This window comes from Tachypleus tridentatus, chromosome 7, assembly GCF_004210375.1.
Source record: "Tachypleus tridentatus isolate NWPU-2018 chromosome 7, ASM421037v1, whole genome shotgun sequence".
NCBI classification, from domain to species: domain Eukaryota; kingdom Metazoa; phylum Arthropoda; class Merostomata; order Xiphosura; family Limulidae; genus Tachypleus; species Tachypleus tridentatus.
Genome location: NC_134831.1, coordinates 7,763,889 through 7,784,268, shown reverse-complemented (window position 1 = coordinate 7,784,268; position 20,380 = coordinate 7,763,889). Strand labels below are relative to the sequence as shown.

The 20,380-nt window shown below is 34.7% G+C and overlaps 1 protein-coding gene across 1 annotated transcript; it reads left to right on the top strand.

Annotated features, from left to right (window-relative positions):
* The first annotated feature begins 1,543 nt into the window (after positions 1-1,543).
* On the top strand, positions 1,544-20,162 carry LOC143255054 (heparan sulfate glucosamine 3-O-sulfotransferase 6-like). Its single transcript, XM_076510097.1, has 2 exons — positions 1,544-3,101; positions 18,469-20,162. Exons 1-2 carry the CDS (start codon positions 2,548-2,550, stop codon positions 19,079-19,081), a joined length of 1,167 nt encoding a protein of 388 aa, XP_076366212.1. The 5' UTR covers positions 1,544-2,547; the 3' UTR covers positions 19,082-20,162.
* The last annotated feature ends 218 nt before the right edge of the window (positions 20,163-20,380 follow it).

Below are 20,380 nucleotides of genomic sequence, written 5' to 3'. Positions count from 1 at the left end.
ACTGTTTGTTTGTTTTGAATTTCGCGCAAAGTTACACTAGGGCTGTCTGCACTAGCCGTCCCTAATTTAACAGCGTAAGACTAGAGGGAAGGCAGTTAGTCATTACCACCCACCGCCAACCTTTGGGGTACTCTTTCACCAAAGAATAGTGGGATTTACAGTCAAATTATAACGCCACATGGCTAAAACATTTGGTGGGACGGGGATTCGAACCCGCAATCCTCAAACTGCAAGTCCAGCGCCCTCACATCATCATTTTGTAAGTTTCAACTTCTGTTTTTTGTTTCTGGTTTTATTCAGGTCAACCTAAGACCCTACGAAATTTTAAGCTAGAGGGCAGGCAGCTAGTCGCACTCACCGCCAACCACCGGACTCCTCTTGTTTGATAAATATTAGAAATTGACTACTGCTCGTATAGCGCACCTACGAACTCAAATTCGCGAACCATAAATCAGAGAATGCTACTCACATACTCGCACCAGTCACGACAGCTTCTGGAAAAAGGGTTACGAATTTATAAGTCAGTTTAACCATTGATTCCTGTGTTTATTAAAACTGCAAATAAATGGAATCTCACTCACTAATACTACCTAAAAATGTTGACAGCCAATACTGTAAGTGTAGCTGATCGATAAATATTATATTTAAATAAAATGTTTTGTGTAGTCATAAGGTGTTTTAATAAAAATGCTTTTAATAGAAACGTAGTGTGTTCATAAGATGTTCGGTAACCAACATTTGATGTGTTTGTAAAATTATTTTAATGAAACATTTTTTGTTATAAAATAATCATAGTTACGTAGCAAAATATTTAAAAGAAAAACCTTAAAGTACAGATTTCTGCTCAAAAATGGAACGTGGATTTCACATGACTCAGTTTTAAATTAAGTAGATAAACACATCTATGTCTGTAGTTAAACTAATCCATTCAGAATTCCGTGCCGTAAAACACACCTCCAACTAATCGTAGAGAGATAAAGTATCAGATTTGAAAATAGGCAGTGACGCCAATGTTTTACATGTTTGTACTAGTGATATGAGAGTTAACTGAACGCTGGGCCTCCTCGTTGTTTTAACGACTTTGGGATTTTTATTCCACAGGTTATAAGTGTTTAGATTTCTACCGATGGTGCTGGAGTTCACCTGATGTGACTAAGTAAACCTGATTGTTATATCTATGTTACCTTCATTAACGTTTAACTTATAAACGTCTTGTGTGAAAGCAAAAGAGTGATAGATGTTAAACATACAAAACAACTGAAGCACGCTAAAGAACACCTGGTTTTAGTGAAGTTTAATAACAATAAGTTTTCCAAATAAAACAGTTCTTTAAGGTTTCATTGGGATCTGTCTACTGCAACGGATAAAAAGATATTTAGTGATGATGGATGTGTTTCAAATGATATCATTCGAAATTTACCAATATATTTACAAATTAGTTCAACAGTAAAGGTCACACCAAGTTTTTTGTAAACTCCAGAATTTTACAAACTCCTGGTACCTCGTACGAAAGAAACGATCTTAACATTCTGTTAAATTTTTTTTTTCTTTTAGCCTGTATCAGGATTATAACATATTCTCAAGTTAGGCATGACTTTTGTAAGCACGCGCATTTATATGCCTAAGAGAATACCATGATCAAGTAATTTGAAAGTTTTGGTAAGAACCTAACAAATGATGCACCTAGCTGATTTAGTTGTTTATATTTTCTGTTGTACTCAGTTGATCCAACAGACTTCAGGATTAGGTGTTTTTTATGTTTCTTGATGTATTCTGTTGATCCAACAGACTTCAGGATTAGGTGTTTTTTATGTTTCTTGATGTATTCTGTTGATCCAACAGACTTCATTGAGATTTAGGTGTTGTTTCTGTGACCTAAAGAATACATAACATCTAGAATGTTACAACCGTTTTTTATTTTGTTCCATTCACAAGATTGTTTGTTTTAACTCAACAGCTGTTTGAATTTTTCATTGCACGGGGCATTCAACGTCTATTAGAAGCTATAACTACTTCAGTAAAAAACTTCATAGATACTTTAAGCGTCACGAGGAAGCACATCACGTGAAACCACAGCACTGTCTCCTAGCGACTCACCCGTAGCTAATGGCAGCAACATTCGGCTTTTCCTGCTTTCCACTAAACAGGGAACTTCAACAGCCAATCATGTTATGTTGACTCTTGTTCTGTTTCTTGCTTGGGTTGCCCTCCACAAGTGCACTTCTGTTGACGCTGCCAGGAGGTGGTGGTGTATGACGGGTAAATTTGAATGTGTACGTGCATGCTGAATATCTCGTGTTTGGCTCGAGGTAAGATCACGGGAAATCTCGCCAAAGACTGAACCAATGATAATAAGTCCTGAAATATTGCTGGACTAATTTTCCACTGAGGTCCACTTGGACGTTTGTAACGAGTACTATTTTATTAAATTATTATGCTTTTTACATATAGGTTACATCATCCAACATAGATACGATTTCAAACAGATAAATGTTGTTTGTCGAAGTTCAGCTCGTGTAATGAAAAGATTCTAATCCACTGCACAGGATGTTTAGAATTATTAGAGCGGCAATGTCACAGGTGTATCGCCGCCATTGGCGGACTTTCTTAGTGGCAGGACTAAGTTTGTTTGTGATATGCATGTTACTGGTGGATACAGAAACTTACTATTGTAAGTCTAGATGGCAGCAACGTCTGCCTAACAGTAATGAAACGGCGACACGGGCTGAAAAATCACCTTTCATTCAGAGATTGGATAAAAATGTCTCCTTTCCAAGAAAGTATTCTAAAAAGCCTTGGCTCATAAAGAAATACCATTATAGACATCTTGTACAGGACATCTCATACGACTATACGGATTACCCGGATGAATTGGCTTACACATCCCGCCAAACACGTCGGTCTCTTTCACATGCTCCAAACGAGCGGGGCCACAGCAACCAGTGGAAACAACGACTGCCCCAAGCGTTGATCATAGGCGTGAAGAAAGGGGGTACTCGGGCGTTACTTGAGTATCTCCGTCTTCACCCAGATGTCCGTGGTCCAGGTCCAGAACCTCACTTCTTCGACAAATATTATCATCTTGGGCTAGAGTGGTACAGGTAGGAGGAAGTTCTTGTGGGAAACTGAATTATGTACACAGTTACCTTACTGAGTGTCATCATTGGATTATACTTGATAGTTATATTAGAAAGAACAATATGCTTGTGATATTTTGGTATATGTTTCAATTGATTGTACATAAAACTTGTTTTAGAAAGAACAATATGTCTGTGTTGTTCTGGTATATGTTTAAGTTGATTGTACATAATAGTTGTATTAGAAAGAAAATATGTCTGTGATATTCTGGTAGATCTTTAAGTTGATTGTTCCTAATAGTTTTATTAGAAAGAACAATATGTTTGTGATATTTTAGTATATGTTTAAGTTGATTGTACATAATAGTTGTATTAGAAAGAAAATATGTGTGTGATATTCTGATTTATGTTTAAGTTGATTGTACATAATAGTTGTTTTCGAAAGAACAATATGTCTGTGATATTATGGTATAATTTTAAGTTGATTGTTCATAATAGCTGTTGTAGAAATAACAATATGTCTGTGATATTCTGACCTATGTTTAAGTTGATTATACATGGTGGTTGTTCACGTGATCTGCCCTTTTCACGTGTTACACCTCGTGAAACTATCGACTTAAATATACCTGTTGGAATATTAAACACACAGACCGCCGCCTAGCCTATAAATTATGTGTGTCGTCTTGAGTGTGAACCTCAAGGTTTCTATGCTGTTGGTATAAATATTTTTCATATAATGCCAGCAACAACGAGGGGTCCTGTGTGATATTATATGACATCACACCATGCAGCTGTTTATCAGGTGTTCAATGTCTACAGACCGGTTTGGACTAACTTATGAACCGGTTCACTGAACGTTTACATAACCTCGAGCAGCTAATTCAACTGTGAACCGATTTCAAATATCTTTTGCTTATTTACACAGAGAACCCAAAACACTTCCCGCTGTAACAGGTTGTGATAATATGACAATACAAAACCTGTCAAAATTTGGTTTTTAATGAATAGTCATTGTTTTACGACTGGAAAACTATAGGACATCCGGGTAAATTTTTTGGTGTATTTCATGTTCGTAAGGCGTCAACTGTTGTCTCTCTCGTAACTGTTTGAGTGTGTGTAATAGAATGATTAACAAAAATATCAGATTCTTTGTTTATTATTTTCTGATTATTGTTGGAAGATATATTTATTATTTTCTGGTTGTTGTTGAAACATACGTTTACTATTTATTGGTTATTGTTAGAACGTATGTTTATTATTTAGTGGTTATTGTTAGAACATACGTTTATTATTTTCTGTTATTGTTGATACACATAAGTTTGATATTTCTGCAGTAACTGGTAGGTAAAGCAGCCCATTGTGTAGCTTTTTGCTTAAAAACAAACAAACAAAACAAATATTCAGTTAATGTTAATAAATGTGTTTAATATTTCTCCAATATTAATAATACATGTGTCTACTATTTTTCCATTGTTATTAATACGTGTGTTTACTATTTTCCTGTTGTTATTAATAAGTGTGCTTACTATTTTTCCGTTATTATTAATACGTGTGTACTTACTATTTTTTCGTTCTTATTAATACGTGTACTTACTATTTTTCCGTTATTATTAATATGTGTGTGTTTACTATTTTTCTGTTATTATTAATACGTGTACTTACTATTTTTCCGTTATTATTAATACGTGTACTTACTATTTTTCCGTTATTAGTAATATGTGTGTGTTTATTATTTTTTCGTTATTATTAATATGTGTGTGTTTACTATTTTTCCGTTTATATTAATATGTGTGTGTACTATTTTCCGTTATTGTTAATACGTGTGTTTACTATTTTTCCGTTATTATTAATATGTGTGTGTTTACTATTTTTCCGTTATTATTAATACGTGTGTTTACTATTTTTCCGTTATTATTAATATGTGTGTGTTTACTATTTTTCCGTTATTATTAATATGTGTGTATTTACTATTTCTCCGTTATTATTAATATGTGTGTGTTTACTATTTTTCCGTTATTATTAATACGTGTACTTACTATTTTTTCGTTATTATTAATATGTGTGTTTACTATTTTTCCGTTATTATTAATATGTGTACTTACTATTTTTTCGTTATTATTAATACATTTGTTTATTGTTTTTCCATCGTTATTTACAACGCTAAAATCATGGGCTCGATTCCCGAATGTTGTTAACAGACAAATTTCACTTGTTATAAATATTATTTTGTTTTTATATAACAATCATGGAATTCTTTATGAAGAATAGACATGGGTTTGCAATTTATTTTTAACTTGTAGAAATGTGGAAAACTTGTGAACATGCAAGACTGGAAGCTATTATAATCTCTTTTTTTTCACTGATATTAAATACGTCACACTTCCTTGGTATAGACGTAACGAACTTTAATTATTACAGCTTATAAGAAAGAAAATTCGATACAGCCATTTTCTAGAGTAGTTTTAAACTTATCAATTTTTGTTTCTATTTCTTCTTGTTACAAGACGTTTTGCTTGGTCTAGGTGTTTCTCCATCAAACTGTAAACAATTATAAAAGTGGGCGTAGTCTGATGGTTTTGTCCAATAAGAATATTAAATAATGGTGTATTTAGCCAGTCAAAAGAGCAGTTTATGATTTTTGGAAGTGTATGCTGTTTATTTTATTAATTTATAGAGTAACAGGATATCATTACAAGCACAGAAACAAATAAATAATTCCTTCTAATTCAACGTTTCTAATTGCAACTTGGTTGCCAATAGAAATAAAATTTAACTTACTATAATACGTATGTTTTAATCACACTGTTTCCTTTCATAAACTGACGTTTAATACATCGCAGTATTGCATTTACGTATTTCTACATCGACGACAAAAACAAATATTTTCAGAAACCTACAAACACTCCCCTTTAACTGAACATCGGCTAGGTGTGGCTAGTGGTTAGCGTGCCTCGACTGGTAATTTGAGTATAACTTTCTGTTGTCGCAAACACGCGCTTCGCACTTTTGAGGCTGTGGGTGAGCTAAAGGAGTGACAATCAAATTCCACTATTCGATCAGACGAGAACTGTCCAAGAGTTGTTGTTGACTAATTACATTCCCTCTAAATCACCAGTTCAAAATTAGGGACGGTCGTGCGCAGAATACCTTTTGTTTAGCCTTACACGAAGCTTTGAAATGAGAACTGAAGATACAAAATAAGAAACATATTTGTCATAAATATACTCACAGATTAAAAGGATGTGTCCAAGAGGGATATTGAATTAAGTATTAGGTCTATCAAATTTTTAAACATCAAATTCTATATATAAGGCTTCATAAATTCTAATAATTTAAATAGCGCATTGTATATATATGATAATAATAATCCAACCACACTATATTTATCATCACTATTGTCGAAGACGCGTTTTACTCAATCTGGAGTTCATCAGACTGGCTAGGACACAACAAACATAGCGTTGGTGGGAACGCTATTAACAATTATTATGGTGTGAAAGTTTAGAAAGTAGAACTGCTAAGTTATTAATTAATCAGTTAATTGTCTTAAACATTCTTGTTTTGCAAAAATAAAAAAATAATAAAAACTGCTTCAATTTTGATTTACTTGTTTGTGATTTGCTAGTTGTTTGATTTACTTGTTTGTGATTTGCTAGTTGTTTGATTTACTTGTTTGGGATTTGCTAGTTGTTTGATTTACTTGTTTGTAATCTGCTAGATGTTTCATTTACTTGTTTGTAATCTGCTAGATGTTTCATTTACATGTTTATGGTTTGCTAGTTATTTGATTTACTTGTTTGTGGTTTGCTAGTTATTTGATTTACTTGTTTGTGATTTGCTAGTTATTTGATTTAATTGTTTCTGATTTGCTAGTTGTTTGCTTTTTTTATTTTTGGTTTACTTTTCATTTGGAACAAATCTTCAACGTCACATAAGTACCTTTTTAATTTCTTTAGAACTTTCCTACATAGCTTCCCTCCCATACACAAAACGTCCTTAATTTTGAACTGCTACAGGAAATTACAGCTGATAAATAGCGCCACAGGCTAATGTAATCCAACAGTGGAGTCTGATTGTCTCTCTTGTAACACATTCACAGGCTAAAGTGCGAAACTTATTTTGGCGACTCTCGATCACAAGAAACCCACTTGAAATAAAAATATATCTCAGAAAGTTCTGAAATACATTTTTATTTTGGTGGCATTTGAACTAAAACCCGAACCATCGGAATCACAAACGGGACATGCTAAAATTGGACACTTTACCCACTCCCTTATTGACACATCACACTTAATTTAAAATTATGTAAAAAGTAAATGTTGGGTTTTAATTATTTACTAAATATCTTAACATGTTAATACTATACGTTTACTCGATTTATAAAAGCGCTTTTGAAATAACTTGAAAAATTATATTAATTATTGTTTTGAGCATCTTTACATATAAAACACTTTCTGGAATTACTATTTTTATGGGCTCTCTGTTGACTAAACACTAAGCCTAAGGGCTCATAACGCTAAAATTCGAATTTCGATGCAGAAAAGTTTATTTAGTAGTTCTGTGCTGTAAACAAATACTTTTTTTTTTCAGTGGCTTATTTTATTTCCAAATCCTGAGTTGTATATGACTGTATTTTTAGGCTTAATTGTTTTACAACAATGAACTTTCCCTTTTTTGAAAATTGGGTGTTTTTTATTTTAAATTTTACTCTCGGTTTTAACACAACGTGTTACTTGAGCTCACTCACAACGTACCGCTCCCCACTAGTACAACGGTATGTTTCCGGATTTACAATGCTAAGCTCAGGAGTTTGCTTCCCTTTGGTGGGTTCAGTAGATAGCCTGATGTGGCTTTTCTATAAGAAAAACACACATACACACTACGTACCTGCTTCTCTGTAACACTTTCTACTCGCTGATTGTCAGTATCGATGTGTCTTAAACCTTAAACTAGGAGATTGTTATTGGTTATTTGATGCAGAGCTACACAATGGGCTGGCTATCTGTGCTAGGCTTAACGCGGGTAACGAACCGGGATTTTCGAGTCGTAAACCCGCAGATTTATTGCTCAACCAAAGGGCGTGGGGAGAAAGGCGTACACCACACGTGCGATAATTTGGGCCATTTAGGGTCTCACATATAAACTAACAATCGGGAACACCTTCGCTCACACCTTAAGTACTTTTGACATTTCATATTTACCGTTTAATGGAATGAAAGCAAATGTTAAACCTGAAAACAAGAACAAAAATCACGAAGTAAACAGATGTATACGTCACACGTGTTTAATTGTTACTTTTGTGGTTGGATATCTGTGTTGTCACTTTATTCATCGTGTTAAATTATTCTTCTGTTAAGCTCTACTTTTCTGAACCCTCTTAAAGACTTCCAGGATATACCACCTCCAAGTTTGAGAGCCACTGTACTACATAAGTATTTAACAAAATCTAATATACATCTTAGATGTTATTGGGATTACTGCCGAAAATGTCTCTTAGTATATTCTAATCTTTATAAACAATAATATGAGAAAAAGTAGCTGTAGCCATTACTGAAAACAAGTTAACGTTGGGTTTCACCCTAAGTAGGTGACTTGTTTAGATCTACGGGACAGTGCCAAGTTTACCGACTTACAGCGCAAATATTCGGGGTTCGATTCCCTGCGGTAGACACAACAGATAACCGTAACCGTGATAATAGCTATTTTCTCACACCTCCACTAGAGTATAATTCCCTGCAACAGTAATATTGAATCAACTACACTACACAATTTGTATACCATTTGAATAACAGCGATTTTAATTGTTACCAAGTATGGAAACATTTAGTAGACAATTTTTCAAGTATCTTTCCTTGTTCGATACAATTACAAACTGAAAAGCGTAAGATTCGATTTCCTTAGTGGACGTAGCAGGTGCCGCATGTGACTTCGATTTAAAATAACAAAAATCCATTGAAAATAGCAAAGACAATCATGAATCTCTACGTTCATTTTGATAAAGTCAGAGTATATTACGTTCATTTACACAAGTTCCACGTTCAAGAAATACCACTCAATGTTGTGTTTTGGTACTTCGTCTGTTTAACAGCTGTCTTACCTTGAGTCCAGCGTATGAAACAAGCAAATTGTAAATGTACATTTTTATTTATTTTGACTTTGTTTTAGGAATAATAAAGCTATTGTACGAAACAGGTTTTAATATACTGAACTCGATTTAAAAATATGCATTTCTTAAAACAAACCATTCTATTCTGTTTTTACACAATCACGATCTATTTTATCGATACAAGCTTCGCGTCCAGTTGTCGTAAAATAACGGTCCTCATTTTGAGGTCTTGAGTGCATTATGAGAGTGACCATTAAATTCCACTGTTTAATTAAAGAACACCAGAGATAGCGGCGGATGCTCTTAACTGCCTGCCTTTGTTGACGGGTAGCACAAGTTATTTTTATGGGGCTTTGAACAAATCTCTCACAAAACTCTGACAAAAATTTTCTTTCCATTTATCAGACGTTTATTCTGTACCATTGCTTTTGTTTGTTTTTCGAATTCCGCGCAAAGCTACACGAGGGTTAACTGCGCTAGCGGTCCCTAATTTAGCAGTGTAAGACTAGAGGGAAGACAGCTAGTCATCACCACCGAGCGCCAACTCTTGAACTACTCTTTTACCAACGAATAGTGGGATTGATTGGAACGCTCCCAACGGCTGAAAGGGTGAGCATATTTGGTGTGACAGAGATTCGAACCCGCGACTCTCGGATTACGAGTTGAGTGCCTATTCTGTACCAAGACACAATCTAAGAAACAAATCTTGAAATTATTAATTTAAATTTTGATCTTTTAATGATTTCAAACTCAGTCATCTACAAATAAGGCAATTAAAATAACGCTACTACTTTAAACATTGTACTTTGAAATCATGTGTTTTGTTTTTATTGTAACGTCACACAGCGAGTAGTTCTCTGTCCCACACCAGGACCGAACCTCAGATGTTAGCTTACTGTCGAGACAATGGGAGAACAAATATTCAATTTACTTGAAAGAATTCGAATTTATAGGTTATATCTACACTTTCCAACCCCGGTGACGTCGGAAGGTTTATAGTGTATAAGATTGCGATACTTACGGTGGACACAGTATAGCTAGCCCATCGTGTAAGTTTGGACTTAATAACAACAAACAGGGTACAACTTTGCTGAATCCGTTACTACTCTTGGAAAAAGATTAATATGACACTTAGTACACTATTTATTTCCTGTTGTTTTCGCATCATTTGTCTTGAAATCGAATTATTGAAATTCATAAATAGTATTTTTGTTGTCGTTTTTTTTTGTGTGTGTATTACTATTATAATTGGACGTATAACTGGATGTAGGAAAACAGTTGTTCCATGTTTTTAGTTTCTTATGTAATGAGACAGAAGTGATCTACAAACAGTGTGAAAATAAACATTCCCGGTCCTAAACACAACGGTTATCAGTAACTTTGTCAGTTTACATCTCTTTATTTCGTGCTCTAGTCAGAACAAGACGTCAGAGTCCTTGTTCAAGAATATGACAAGATGCCTAATCTGTCATTTTTCATTCCCACCCGTCCACCACCCACTCCATTTTCTAAGCTTATCATTTCAAGGACGGTGTCGACGCGTGGGGCTAATTACACAGAGGTATTTCAACCACGTGATCTTGTCGGAACCGCCAAGAACAAAAGCAGGAAGCTGCAAAATGAGTTAAGCGTTGCATCCACCACAGGATTGAGCCCCTAATTACTTTCTCACCCGGAGGTAAATAAACCAGGCTATTCCAATCGGGTCCATTTGTGTATTCCCGGACTCGGACCCGTAAAATCGATAGATCGGTGTACACAAGACTTGTTTGTTTAGAATTAAGCACAAAACTGCACAATAGGATATTTGTGCTCTGCCCACCATCGGTATCGAAACCCTGTTTTCAGTGCTGTGCTGCTGGGAGGAAACACAAAACTTATACACAAGATAGAAAGTCAGCGTAGAACTGTACTTTCCAAATATGGTTTGTTTTGTTTTGAATTTCGCGCAAACTTGGTCCGGATTCGAATTCGGATTTGCATTCTGGATCAATCTGAAGTAGTCTTATGATGAGAAATGAGGTGAATTTTGGTAAATAACTCTGTAAAGTACCACATTTCAGGTGAAAACTGCTCACCGCACTAGAGAAAAAAATCCGGATCTTGATCATTCTGGATCTGAGAAGGATTTTCTGAGTTTTAGAAGATGAAATTTGACATTATCCTATATAAAAAAATGTAATCGTTTCTTGTTGTATCACCACAATAAAGAGTGATTTCTTTTAAAACATGCTTTCTCAGTGCAATTACACTATGTAACACAAATTTTGTTTCTGGATAGTATGTGTTATTCCTTAATTGCTTATGGCAATTACCTAGTACAGCGGTATGTCTCCGGATTTACAACGCTAAAATCAGCGGTTTGATTCCCCTCGGTGGGCTGAGCAGATAGCCCGATGTGGCTTTGCTATAAGAAAAACACACACACATAATTACTTATGTTGTAAAAGTACAGAAAGTGGCAATTATTCCCTTCAAACTTTACTTTTGTGACCTGATAATGAAATTTAGAAATTAAACCTATTTTCTATGTAAAAACGGGCAAATTTTCACATTTTCATTTACATAAGGTCTGAATAAAACAACATATGAATCAAGATTTACATGTATTTATACTAAGGTTATACCAAAATGTTTAGAAGTGAGTAGTTTTTCGAGATTTGTGACTGTAATGTAAATCACTTTCACGTATCAGCTTTCAAATATAGTCTCCCATCATGTTTTCGTTATACGCTCCCAGGTCACAAAAGCAAAGTTTAAAGAGAAAAATAGGTCTTTTCCATTTACTTTAGGCAAAAGCAGTTGAGAAATAATAATTTCTACCCAGGAACAAGAACAAGTAAACATGTTGTTACATAGTGTTATCATTAGTCTGTATTCTTCTCTTATATAGCTTTTGTAATTAAAATGACAAAGAAAAACGAACTCATCTCTACCATTGACATAGCAATTAAATCATTACAGAAAAACAGTCAGTGACAAAGACGACATGATATTTTGATTTTAAATAAATATAAGTTTATTACTGAAAAACAGGAAAACCAGACAAAAGTGTTGTTATCAAACCCTAGTGGTTTAAAATCCGACCACTCTTGCTTTCGTTGCGAGTTAATAAAACAATAAAGCAATTAAAAGGATAGCAGAAAATGCACTCAATAGTAGCGCCATCTATAAGTAAGTTTAAGAAAGTACAATGAAGAGATTTTGGGGAAATATTTTTGTATGTCTTTTAAAGTTAGTAAACGGCTATTTATGTCTTTACATTTGAAGTAATAGACTAGAGGGAAAGCAATGCCACTCGCTACCACCTCTTCAGGGATTTGACGGTCACTTTTATAACATACCCATGTATCGACATGGCGATAAAAAAACCATAATGGGGTTAATACCAAAAAACTATAATTATACAGTACGTAACGTTAACCGCTAGGCTGTGCATGGAAGGTGTAACATTTTATTATTGTTATCGTATTAGAAATAAATGCACTGTCCAAACCTTTCTATTCTCATCTCTATAGTCTATCTCTTGACGTTCATGGGGATTTAGAACCCACCCATATAGATCCCACTCATAATCTAACATTCCATTAGAATTTTTCAAAGTAGGCGTAACTCACTCAGTATTTTCTTTTCTTTTCCAAACAGACGAACGTTTGTCACGTCTCTACAGTATATTCGCTTGACCTAAGAACGTTTTTATTTAGTTTTTGCATTTTCGATTTCCCAATACCACAGAACGGTCAGTTATGGAGCAAACAAAAAATCTGTCTATTTCTCTAAGCTGCATTAGATACTGCCTAAACTTCACTTACTTTTATACGTCCCTGCATGTTGTACACAGTTAAACACTACTCACCTACCTGATACGGGTTGAGAAGCCACACAACACGTATATCGCTGCTTAAAGTTGGTCCAAGTTGTGTATACATTCATGCCAGTTAGAAAACAGACATACACATATATGTATATTGCTATAAGAAACGTGCAATGGTTCTTCCAGTTTAAAGTTTCTTCGCCATTAAATCTCTGGGATGCTGTATTGACATATATTATAAACTGTTACTGAGTATATCTGTACTTGTACTGCAGTATCACAACCCTGGATTTAAAACTAACAAGTCTCTCGGTGGTACAACAGTAAGTCTGGGGACTTGGAACACGAGACCCCGTGGTTTTATTCCACGCTGTTGACCTAGTAAACAGACCGACACGGCTTTACTTAAAAAACAAAACAAAACAAGATTAAATAATAATTAAAGGTTCAGTAAAATCACGATAGTGTCCACCCATCTAATGTACTGCAGTATCCACCCATCCAAAGTACTACAGTACAACCCATCTAAAGTATTACGGTACCAACTTATCTGATGTACTGCAGTATCCACCCATCCAAAGTACTACAGTACAACCCATCTAAAGTATTACGGTATCAACTTATCTAATGTACTGCAGTATCCACCCATCCAAAGTGCTACAGTACAACCCATCTAAAGTATTACGGTATCAACTTATCTAATGTACTGCAGTGTCCACCCATCCAAAGTACTACAGTACAACCCATCTAAAGTGTTACGGTATCAACTTATCTAATGTACTGCAGTGTCCACCCATCCATAGTACTACAGTACAACCCATCTAAAGTATTACGGTATCAACTTATCTAATGTACTGCAGTGTCCACCCATCCAAAGTACTACAGTACAACCCGTCTAAAGTATTACGGTATCAACTTATCTAATGTACTGCAGTGTCCACCCATCCAAAGTACTACAGTATCCATCCATATAACGTACCACAGTATCAACCCATCTAATGTATGACAGTATCCACCCATCCAAAGTACTACAATGTCCATCCATATAATGTAGTACAGTATCAACCCATGTAATGTACTACAGTATCCACCCGTCTAAAGTACAACAGTATCTACTCATATAAAGTTCTACAGTATCAACCCATCTAAAGAACTACAGTACCCCTCCATCTAAAGTATGACAGTATCTACTCACCTAATATATGACAATATCCACTTATCTAATGTACTGCAGCATCCACCCATCTAAAGTATGACCTTAACTACCCATCTAAAGTACAACAGTACCCATCCATCTAAAGTATGACCTTATCTACCCATCTAAAGTACAACAGTATCAACCCATCTTAAGTACTACAGTATCCATCCGTCTAAAGTATGACCTTAACTACTCATCTAAAATACTACAGTATCCATCCGTCTAAAGTATGACAGTATCTACCCATCTAAAGTAGGACAGTATCTACCCATATAATGTACTACAGTGTTAACCCATCTAAAGTAGGACAGTATCTACCCATATAATGTACTATAGTATCCACGCATCTAAAGTACTACAGTATCCAGCCATCTTAAGTAAGGAATTATTCACACACCGTAGAAATATTACGTTAACAAAGGAGGTTTTGAAACGAAAATGAAATAATGTATGAAATGTTTTTTAGGACACTGAGGTTTCATGGTCTTACTAAGGAAATAACCCAGTGATAGAGATAATTATGTTAAAAGTTCTTTAGGACACTGAGGTTTCATGGTCTTACTAAGGAAATAACCCAGTGATAGGGATAATTATGTTAAAAGTTCTTTAAGACACTGAGGTTTCATGGTCTTACTAAGGAAATAACCCAGTGATAGAGATAATTATGTTAAAAGTTCTTTAGGACACTGAGGTTTCATGGTCTTACTAAGGAAATAACCCAGTGATAAAGATAATTATGTTAAAAGTTCTTTAGGACACTGAGGTTTCATGGTCTTACTAAGGAAATAACCCAGTGATAGAGATAATTATGTTAAAAGTTCTTTAGGACACTGAGGTTTCAGGGTCTTGCTAAGGAAATAACCCAGTGATAGAGATAATTATGTTAAAAGTTCTTTAGAAATGTTCTGCTTGTAGTGTGAATACAACCAATTATTGTTTAAAAAATGTGGTTTCCTTCTATCCTCTATGATGTAGAGAAACTGAGTTTTTCACACTGCTACCTGTACTCTCACTTGTCACGAGCCGTGTGTTATATCTCCACCTTGGTTAACCTTGTACACTCCACTTGTGTTGTTTTGTAGCTCATAAGGAACAAACTTGTGTAAAGTATGATATTTAGATGTATAATCATACCTCTGGATTAAACAGAATGTCAACCAGTGTTTTGAAACATGACCAGATGACTGGTAGCTAGTGAAAAGAAGCTGGTTATTGTCGAATAACGTACCTGATGCTGGATTACTGATGCATTGGTGCAATATGTGTATTAGTACTTTTAATCAACGTTTCAGTTATTATTCGTTTTATGATTATCGATATTTGATTAGGTGTGAAAAAATATTAATTACTGTTTGTTTTTGCCCAACAGATTTTCAAAATTATTTTGCTGAATGTTGATGTTTGGTAAACGTTTTTATGGTAAACTCTGAGAGTTGTCTGCTTCTGTCATTATTTGTTAATGTTTCTCTAGCATTGCTGTTACTTACTTGTTCCTGTCTGTAAGAGAGTTTCCTAATATTGTTGTGACTTACTTGTTCTTGTCGGTGAGTATTGGCGTTTTCTATTATTGTTGAAACTTACTTGTTTTTGTCGGTAAGTATTCGTGCTCTGTACTATTGTTGAAACTTACCTGTTCCTGTAAGTAAGTATTGGTGTTTTCTACTATTGTTTAAACGTGTCTGTTGATTGTTCTCTATTGTTCATAAGAACATATATTTGGTATACCTATTTATCTATTCGAACTATTTAATTATATTTTACGAGAATTTACTGTAATACACCTGAGATATTTCACTTTAGCTAGAAGAACCTGTTGATTTATTTCACATGAGCTAGACGTACTGTTGGTTTATTCCACATTAGTTAGAAGCACCTGGTGGTTTATATCACAGTAGCTAGAAGCACGAGCTGGTTTATTTCACATTAGACAAAATCATCTGTTGGTTTCTTTCACATTTATAGAAACACATTTTGGTCTATTTCACATTAGCCAGAAGAACCTGTTAATTTATTTCCATCAGCTAGACGTACTGTTGGTCTATTCCACATTAGTTAGAAGCATCTAACATCACTCTAAAAGGACCTGGTGGTTTATATCACATCAGCTATACTCTGCAAATATTCAAGTATACAGTGTAACAATGATAAATAATACAGCTATAATAACTGTATTTGTCGTCTTCATTTTCTGAGTAAAGCAGTGTTGTAACAATGATAAATAACATAGCTATGGTAACTGTGTTTGTCTTCCTCATTTCCTGAGTAAAGCGGTGTTGTAACAATGATAAATAACACAGCTATGGTAACTGTGTTTGTCGTCTTCATTTTCTGAGTAAAGCAGTGTTGTAATAATGATAAATAACACAGCTATGGTAACTGTATTTGTCGTCTTCATTTTCTGAGTAAAGCAGTGTTGTAATAATGATAAATAACACAGCTATGGTAATTGTGTTTGTCGTCTTTATTTCCTGAGTAAAGCGGTGTTGTAACAATGATAAATAACACAGCTATGGTAACTGTGTTTGTCGTCTTCATTTTCTGAGTAAAGCAGTGTTGTAATAATGATAAATAACACAGTTATGGTAACTGTGTTTGTCGTCTTCATTTCCTGAGTAAAGCAGTGTTGTAAGAATGATAAATAACACAGCTATAGTAACTGTGTTTGTCTTCCTCATTTCCTGAGTAAAGCGGTGTTGTAACACTGATAAATAACACAGCTATAGTAACTGTGTTTGTCTTCCTCATTTCCTGAGTAAAGCGGTGTTGTAACAATGATAAATAACACAGCTATGGTAACTGTGTTTGTCGTCTTCATTTTCTGAGTAAAGCAGTGTTGTAATAATGATAAATAACACAGCTATGGTAACTGTGTTTGTCGTCTTCATTTTCTGAGTAAAGCAGTGTTGTAATAATGATAAATAACACAGCTATGGTAATTATGTTTGTCGTCTTCATTTTTTGAGTAAAGCAGTGTTGTAATAATGATAAATAACACAGCTATGGTAACTGTGTTTGTCGTCTCATTTTCTGAGTAAAGCAGTGTTGTAATAATGATAAATAACACAGCTATGGTAATTGTGTTTGTCGTCTCATTTTCTGAGTAAAGCAGTGTTGTAATAATGATAAATAACACAGCTATGGTAACTGTGTTTGTCGTCTCATTTTCTGAGTAAAGCAGTGTTGTAACATGATAAATAACACAGCTATGGTAACTGTGTTTGTCGTCTTCATTTTCTGAGTAAAGCAGTGTTGTAATAATGATAAATAACACAGCTATGGTAATTGTGTTTGTCGTCTTTATTTCCTGAGTAAAGCAGTGTTGTAATAATGATAAAAAACACAGCTATGGTAACTGTGTTTGTCTTCCTCATTTCCTGAGTAAAGCGGTGTTGTAACAATGATAAATAACACAGCTATGGTAACTGTGTTTGTCGTCTTCATTTTCTGAGTAAAGCAGTGTTGTGATAATGATAAATAACACAGCTATGGTAACTGTATTTGTCGTCTTCATTTTCTGAGTAAAGCAGTGTTGTAATAATGATAAATAACACAGCTATGGTAACTGTATTTGTCGTCTTCATTTTCTAAGTAAAGCAGTGTTGTAATAATGATAAATAACACAGCTATGGTAACTGTATTTGTCGTCTTCATTTTCTGAGTAAAGCAGTGTTGTAATAATGATAAATAACACAGCTATGGTAACTGTGTTTGTCGTCTTCATTTTCTGAGTAAAGCAGTGTTGTAATAATGATAAATAACACAGCTATGGTAACTGTGTTTGTCGTCTTCATTTTCTGAGTAAAGCAGTGTTGTAATAATGATAAATAACACAGCTATGGTAACTGTGTTTGTCGTCTTCATTTTCTGAGTAAAGCAGTGTTGTAATAATGATAAATAACACAGCTATGGTAACTGTGTTTTTTTTTTCTTCATTTCCTGAGTAAAGTTGTGTTTGTTTGTTTTCTTAAGTCCCGATTGCTATTTAATACATAATACTAGAAGTCGTTGAGTAAGTAGGCTAAACCTGATTCTATGTGTGTGCCTGTGTTTGATTGAAGTTGTTATCGTGTGTTTGATTGCTCAATTAAATATCCTGACAAGGTTGTTGTAAGCTATGTACCTTCCAAGAGTAGAATGATCAGTACAGAAATAAGTATTAATTAACTGTTCTCCTAGTTATTTTCTATCTATACTATTTATTTACCAAATCTTTATAATTATTCTATCTTTTCTAGTTTAATTGATTTTAGATATTTTATGTTTTTAACCCTAGGAGACAGATGCCACGTACTAAGAAAGACCAGATAACAATCGAGAAGACTCCGAGTTATTATGTCACACCTGAAGTGCCAGCACTTGTTTATAATTTGTCACGTTTCATGAAACTAATTGTTTCTGTGAGAGACCCTGTAACAAGAGCTATTTCTGACTACACGCAGGGCGTTAGCAAACAACATGAAGCCAAGACATTCGAAGAAATGGCTTTTTTAAACATGACCACCGGTTTGGTGGACACTTCGTGGAGCGCCGTCAGAATTGGTCTGTATGCCAAACACTTGGAAAGATGGCTTCGGTTTTTCCCAGCTTCTCAGATACACATTGTTAGTGGAGAGACTTTAATCTCAGACCCAGTAGAGGAAATGACTAAAGTACAGGATTTTCTGGGACTGCCACGGCTGGTAGACGAGACATATTTCTATTTTAACGAGACTAAAGGCTTTCCCTGTATTCGTAAAAGTCGAACAAAATCTCACTGTCTAGATAAAACGAAAGGGCGAATTCACCCGAAAATTAACCCTGCTTCCTTAGACAGGCTACGGAATTTTTTCCGACCTTTTAACTTGAAATTTTATCAACTAACCGGGAAAAACTTTGGCTGGCCTTAAGGATGAAGGTGGTCTATTCTGATGAACACTTTCTGTGATAAAAATAGAGCGACTTTCGTAATAATGACCGAGTTGTGTATAGAATCGGAATCCATGTTCATCCTAAATGTTACCACATAGGAATTATTAATGTTTACACAGCTACGATACTGTTAACGTTACTCCTATCATACAGTCAAACCCTGATAAAAAAAAAACTCAGGATAACAAACTTACCGTTACCGTCAACTGTTCTCAGCGAAGTGTAGTTCAACCTTGTGTACGTGTTTACTACTGTGTTTAACATTTTAACTCTGTAATACCTTCAGTGTGGAGAGACAAAATTATGACGAATATGATTTTTAGAAATAAAGTGACAGAAGATCTGACCTAGGAGTTAACATGATAATAAATAGAGTCCAAAAGATCTGACCTAGGAGGTAACGTGATAGTAAATACAGTCCAGAAGATCTGACCTAGGAGTTAACATTATTGTATATACAATCCAGAAGATCTGACCTAGGAGTTAACATTATAGTAAATACAGTCCAGAAGATCTGACCTAGGAGTTAACATTATAATAAATACAGTCCAGAAGATCTGACCTAGGAGGTAACGTGATAGTAAATACAGTCCAGAAGATCTGACCTAGGAGTTAACGTGATAGTAAATACAGTCCAGAAAATCTGACCTAGGAGTTAACGTGATAGTAAATACACATCAGAAGATCTGATCTAGGAGTTAACATTATAGTAAATATAGTCCAGAAGATCTGACCTAGGAGTTAACATTATAGTAAAAACGGTCCAGAAGATCTGACCTAGGAGTTAACATAAGTGTAAAAACGATCCAGAAGGCCTGACCTGGGAGTTAACATGAGTGTAATATTGTATTTTCTAAAGGTAGCGAGAACTGGGTGGTTCACGTGACTGTTAAGATTTAAATTAAAACCGTTTGACTTATCTGTTTATTTTCGTTCCTTATGGTTCGTATCACATAAACAGTTGTTACTACACATGCCGAAACATTGTAATAAAATTATATTCCGTTATATATTTGAATATAATAAATAATAATATAATATAATAAATATACCTTTATGATAACCGTTGTGTTTGGTGTAGTTATTGTCTTAACTCGCACTAAAACATGTTATGTATTGTTGGTAAACACTGATACTTGCTAGATGATTTTCAACACAACTCGTCACACAGAGGGCGCTGGTATCTGAAATGTTCAATCCTACACAAAAGAGACCTCCAAGACACAGCTACATCTGTCTTGAACTGCTGACTATAAGGAAGGCAAGCCAACCAGTAG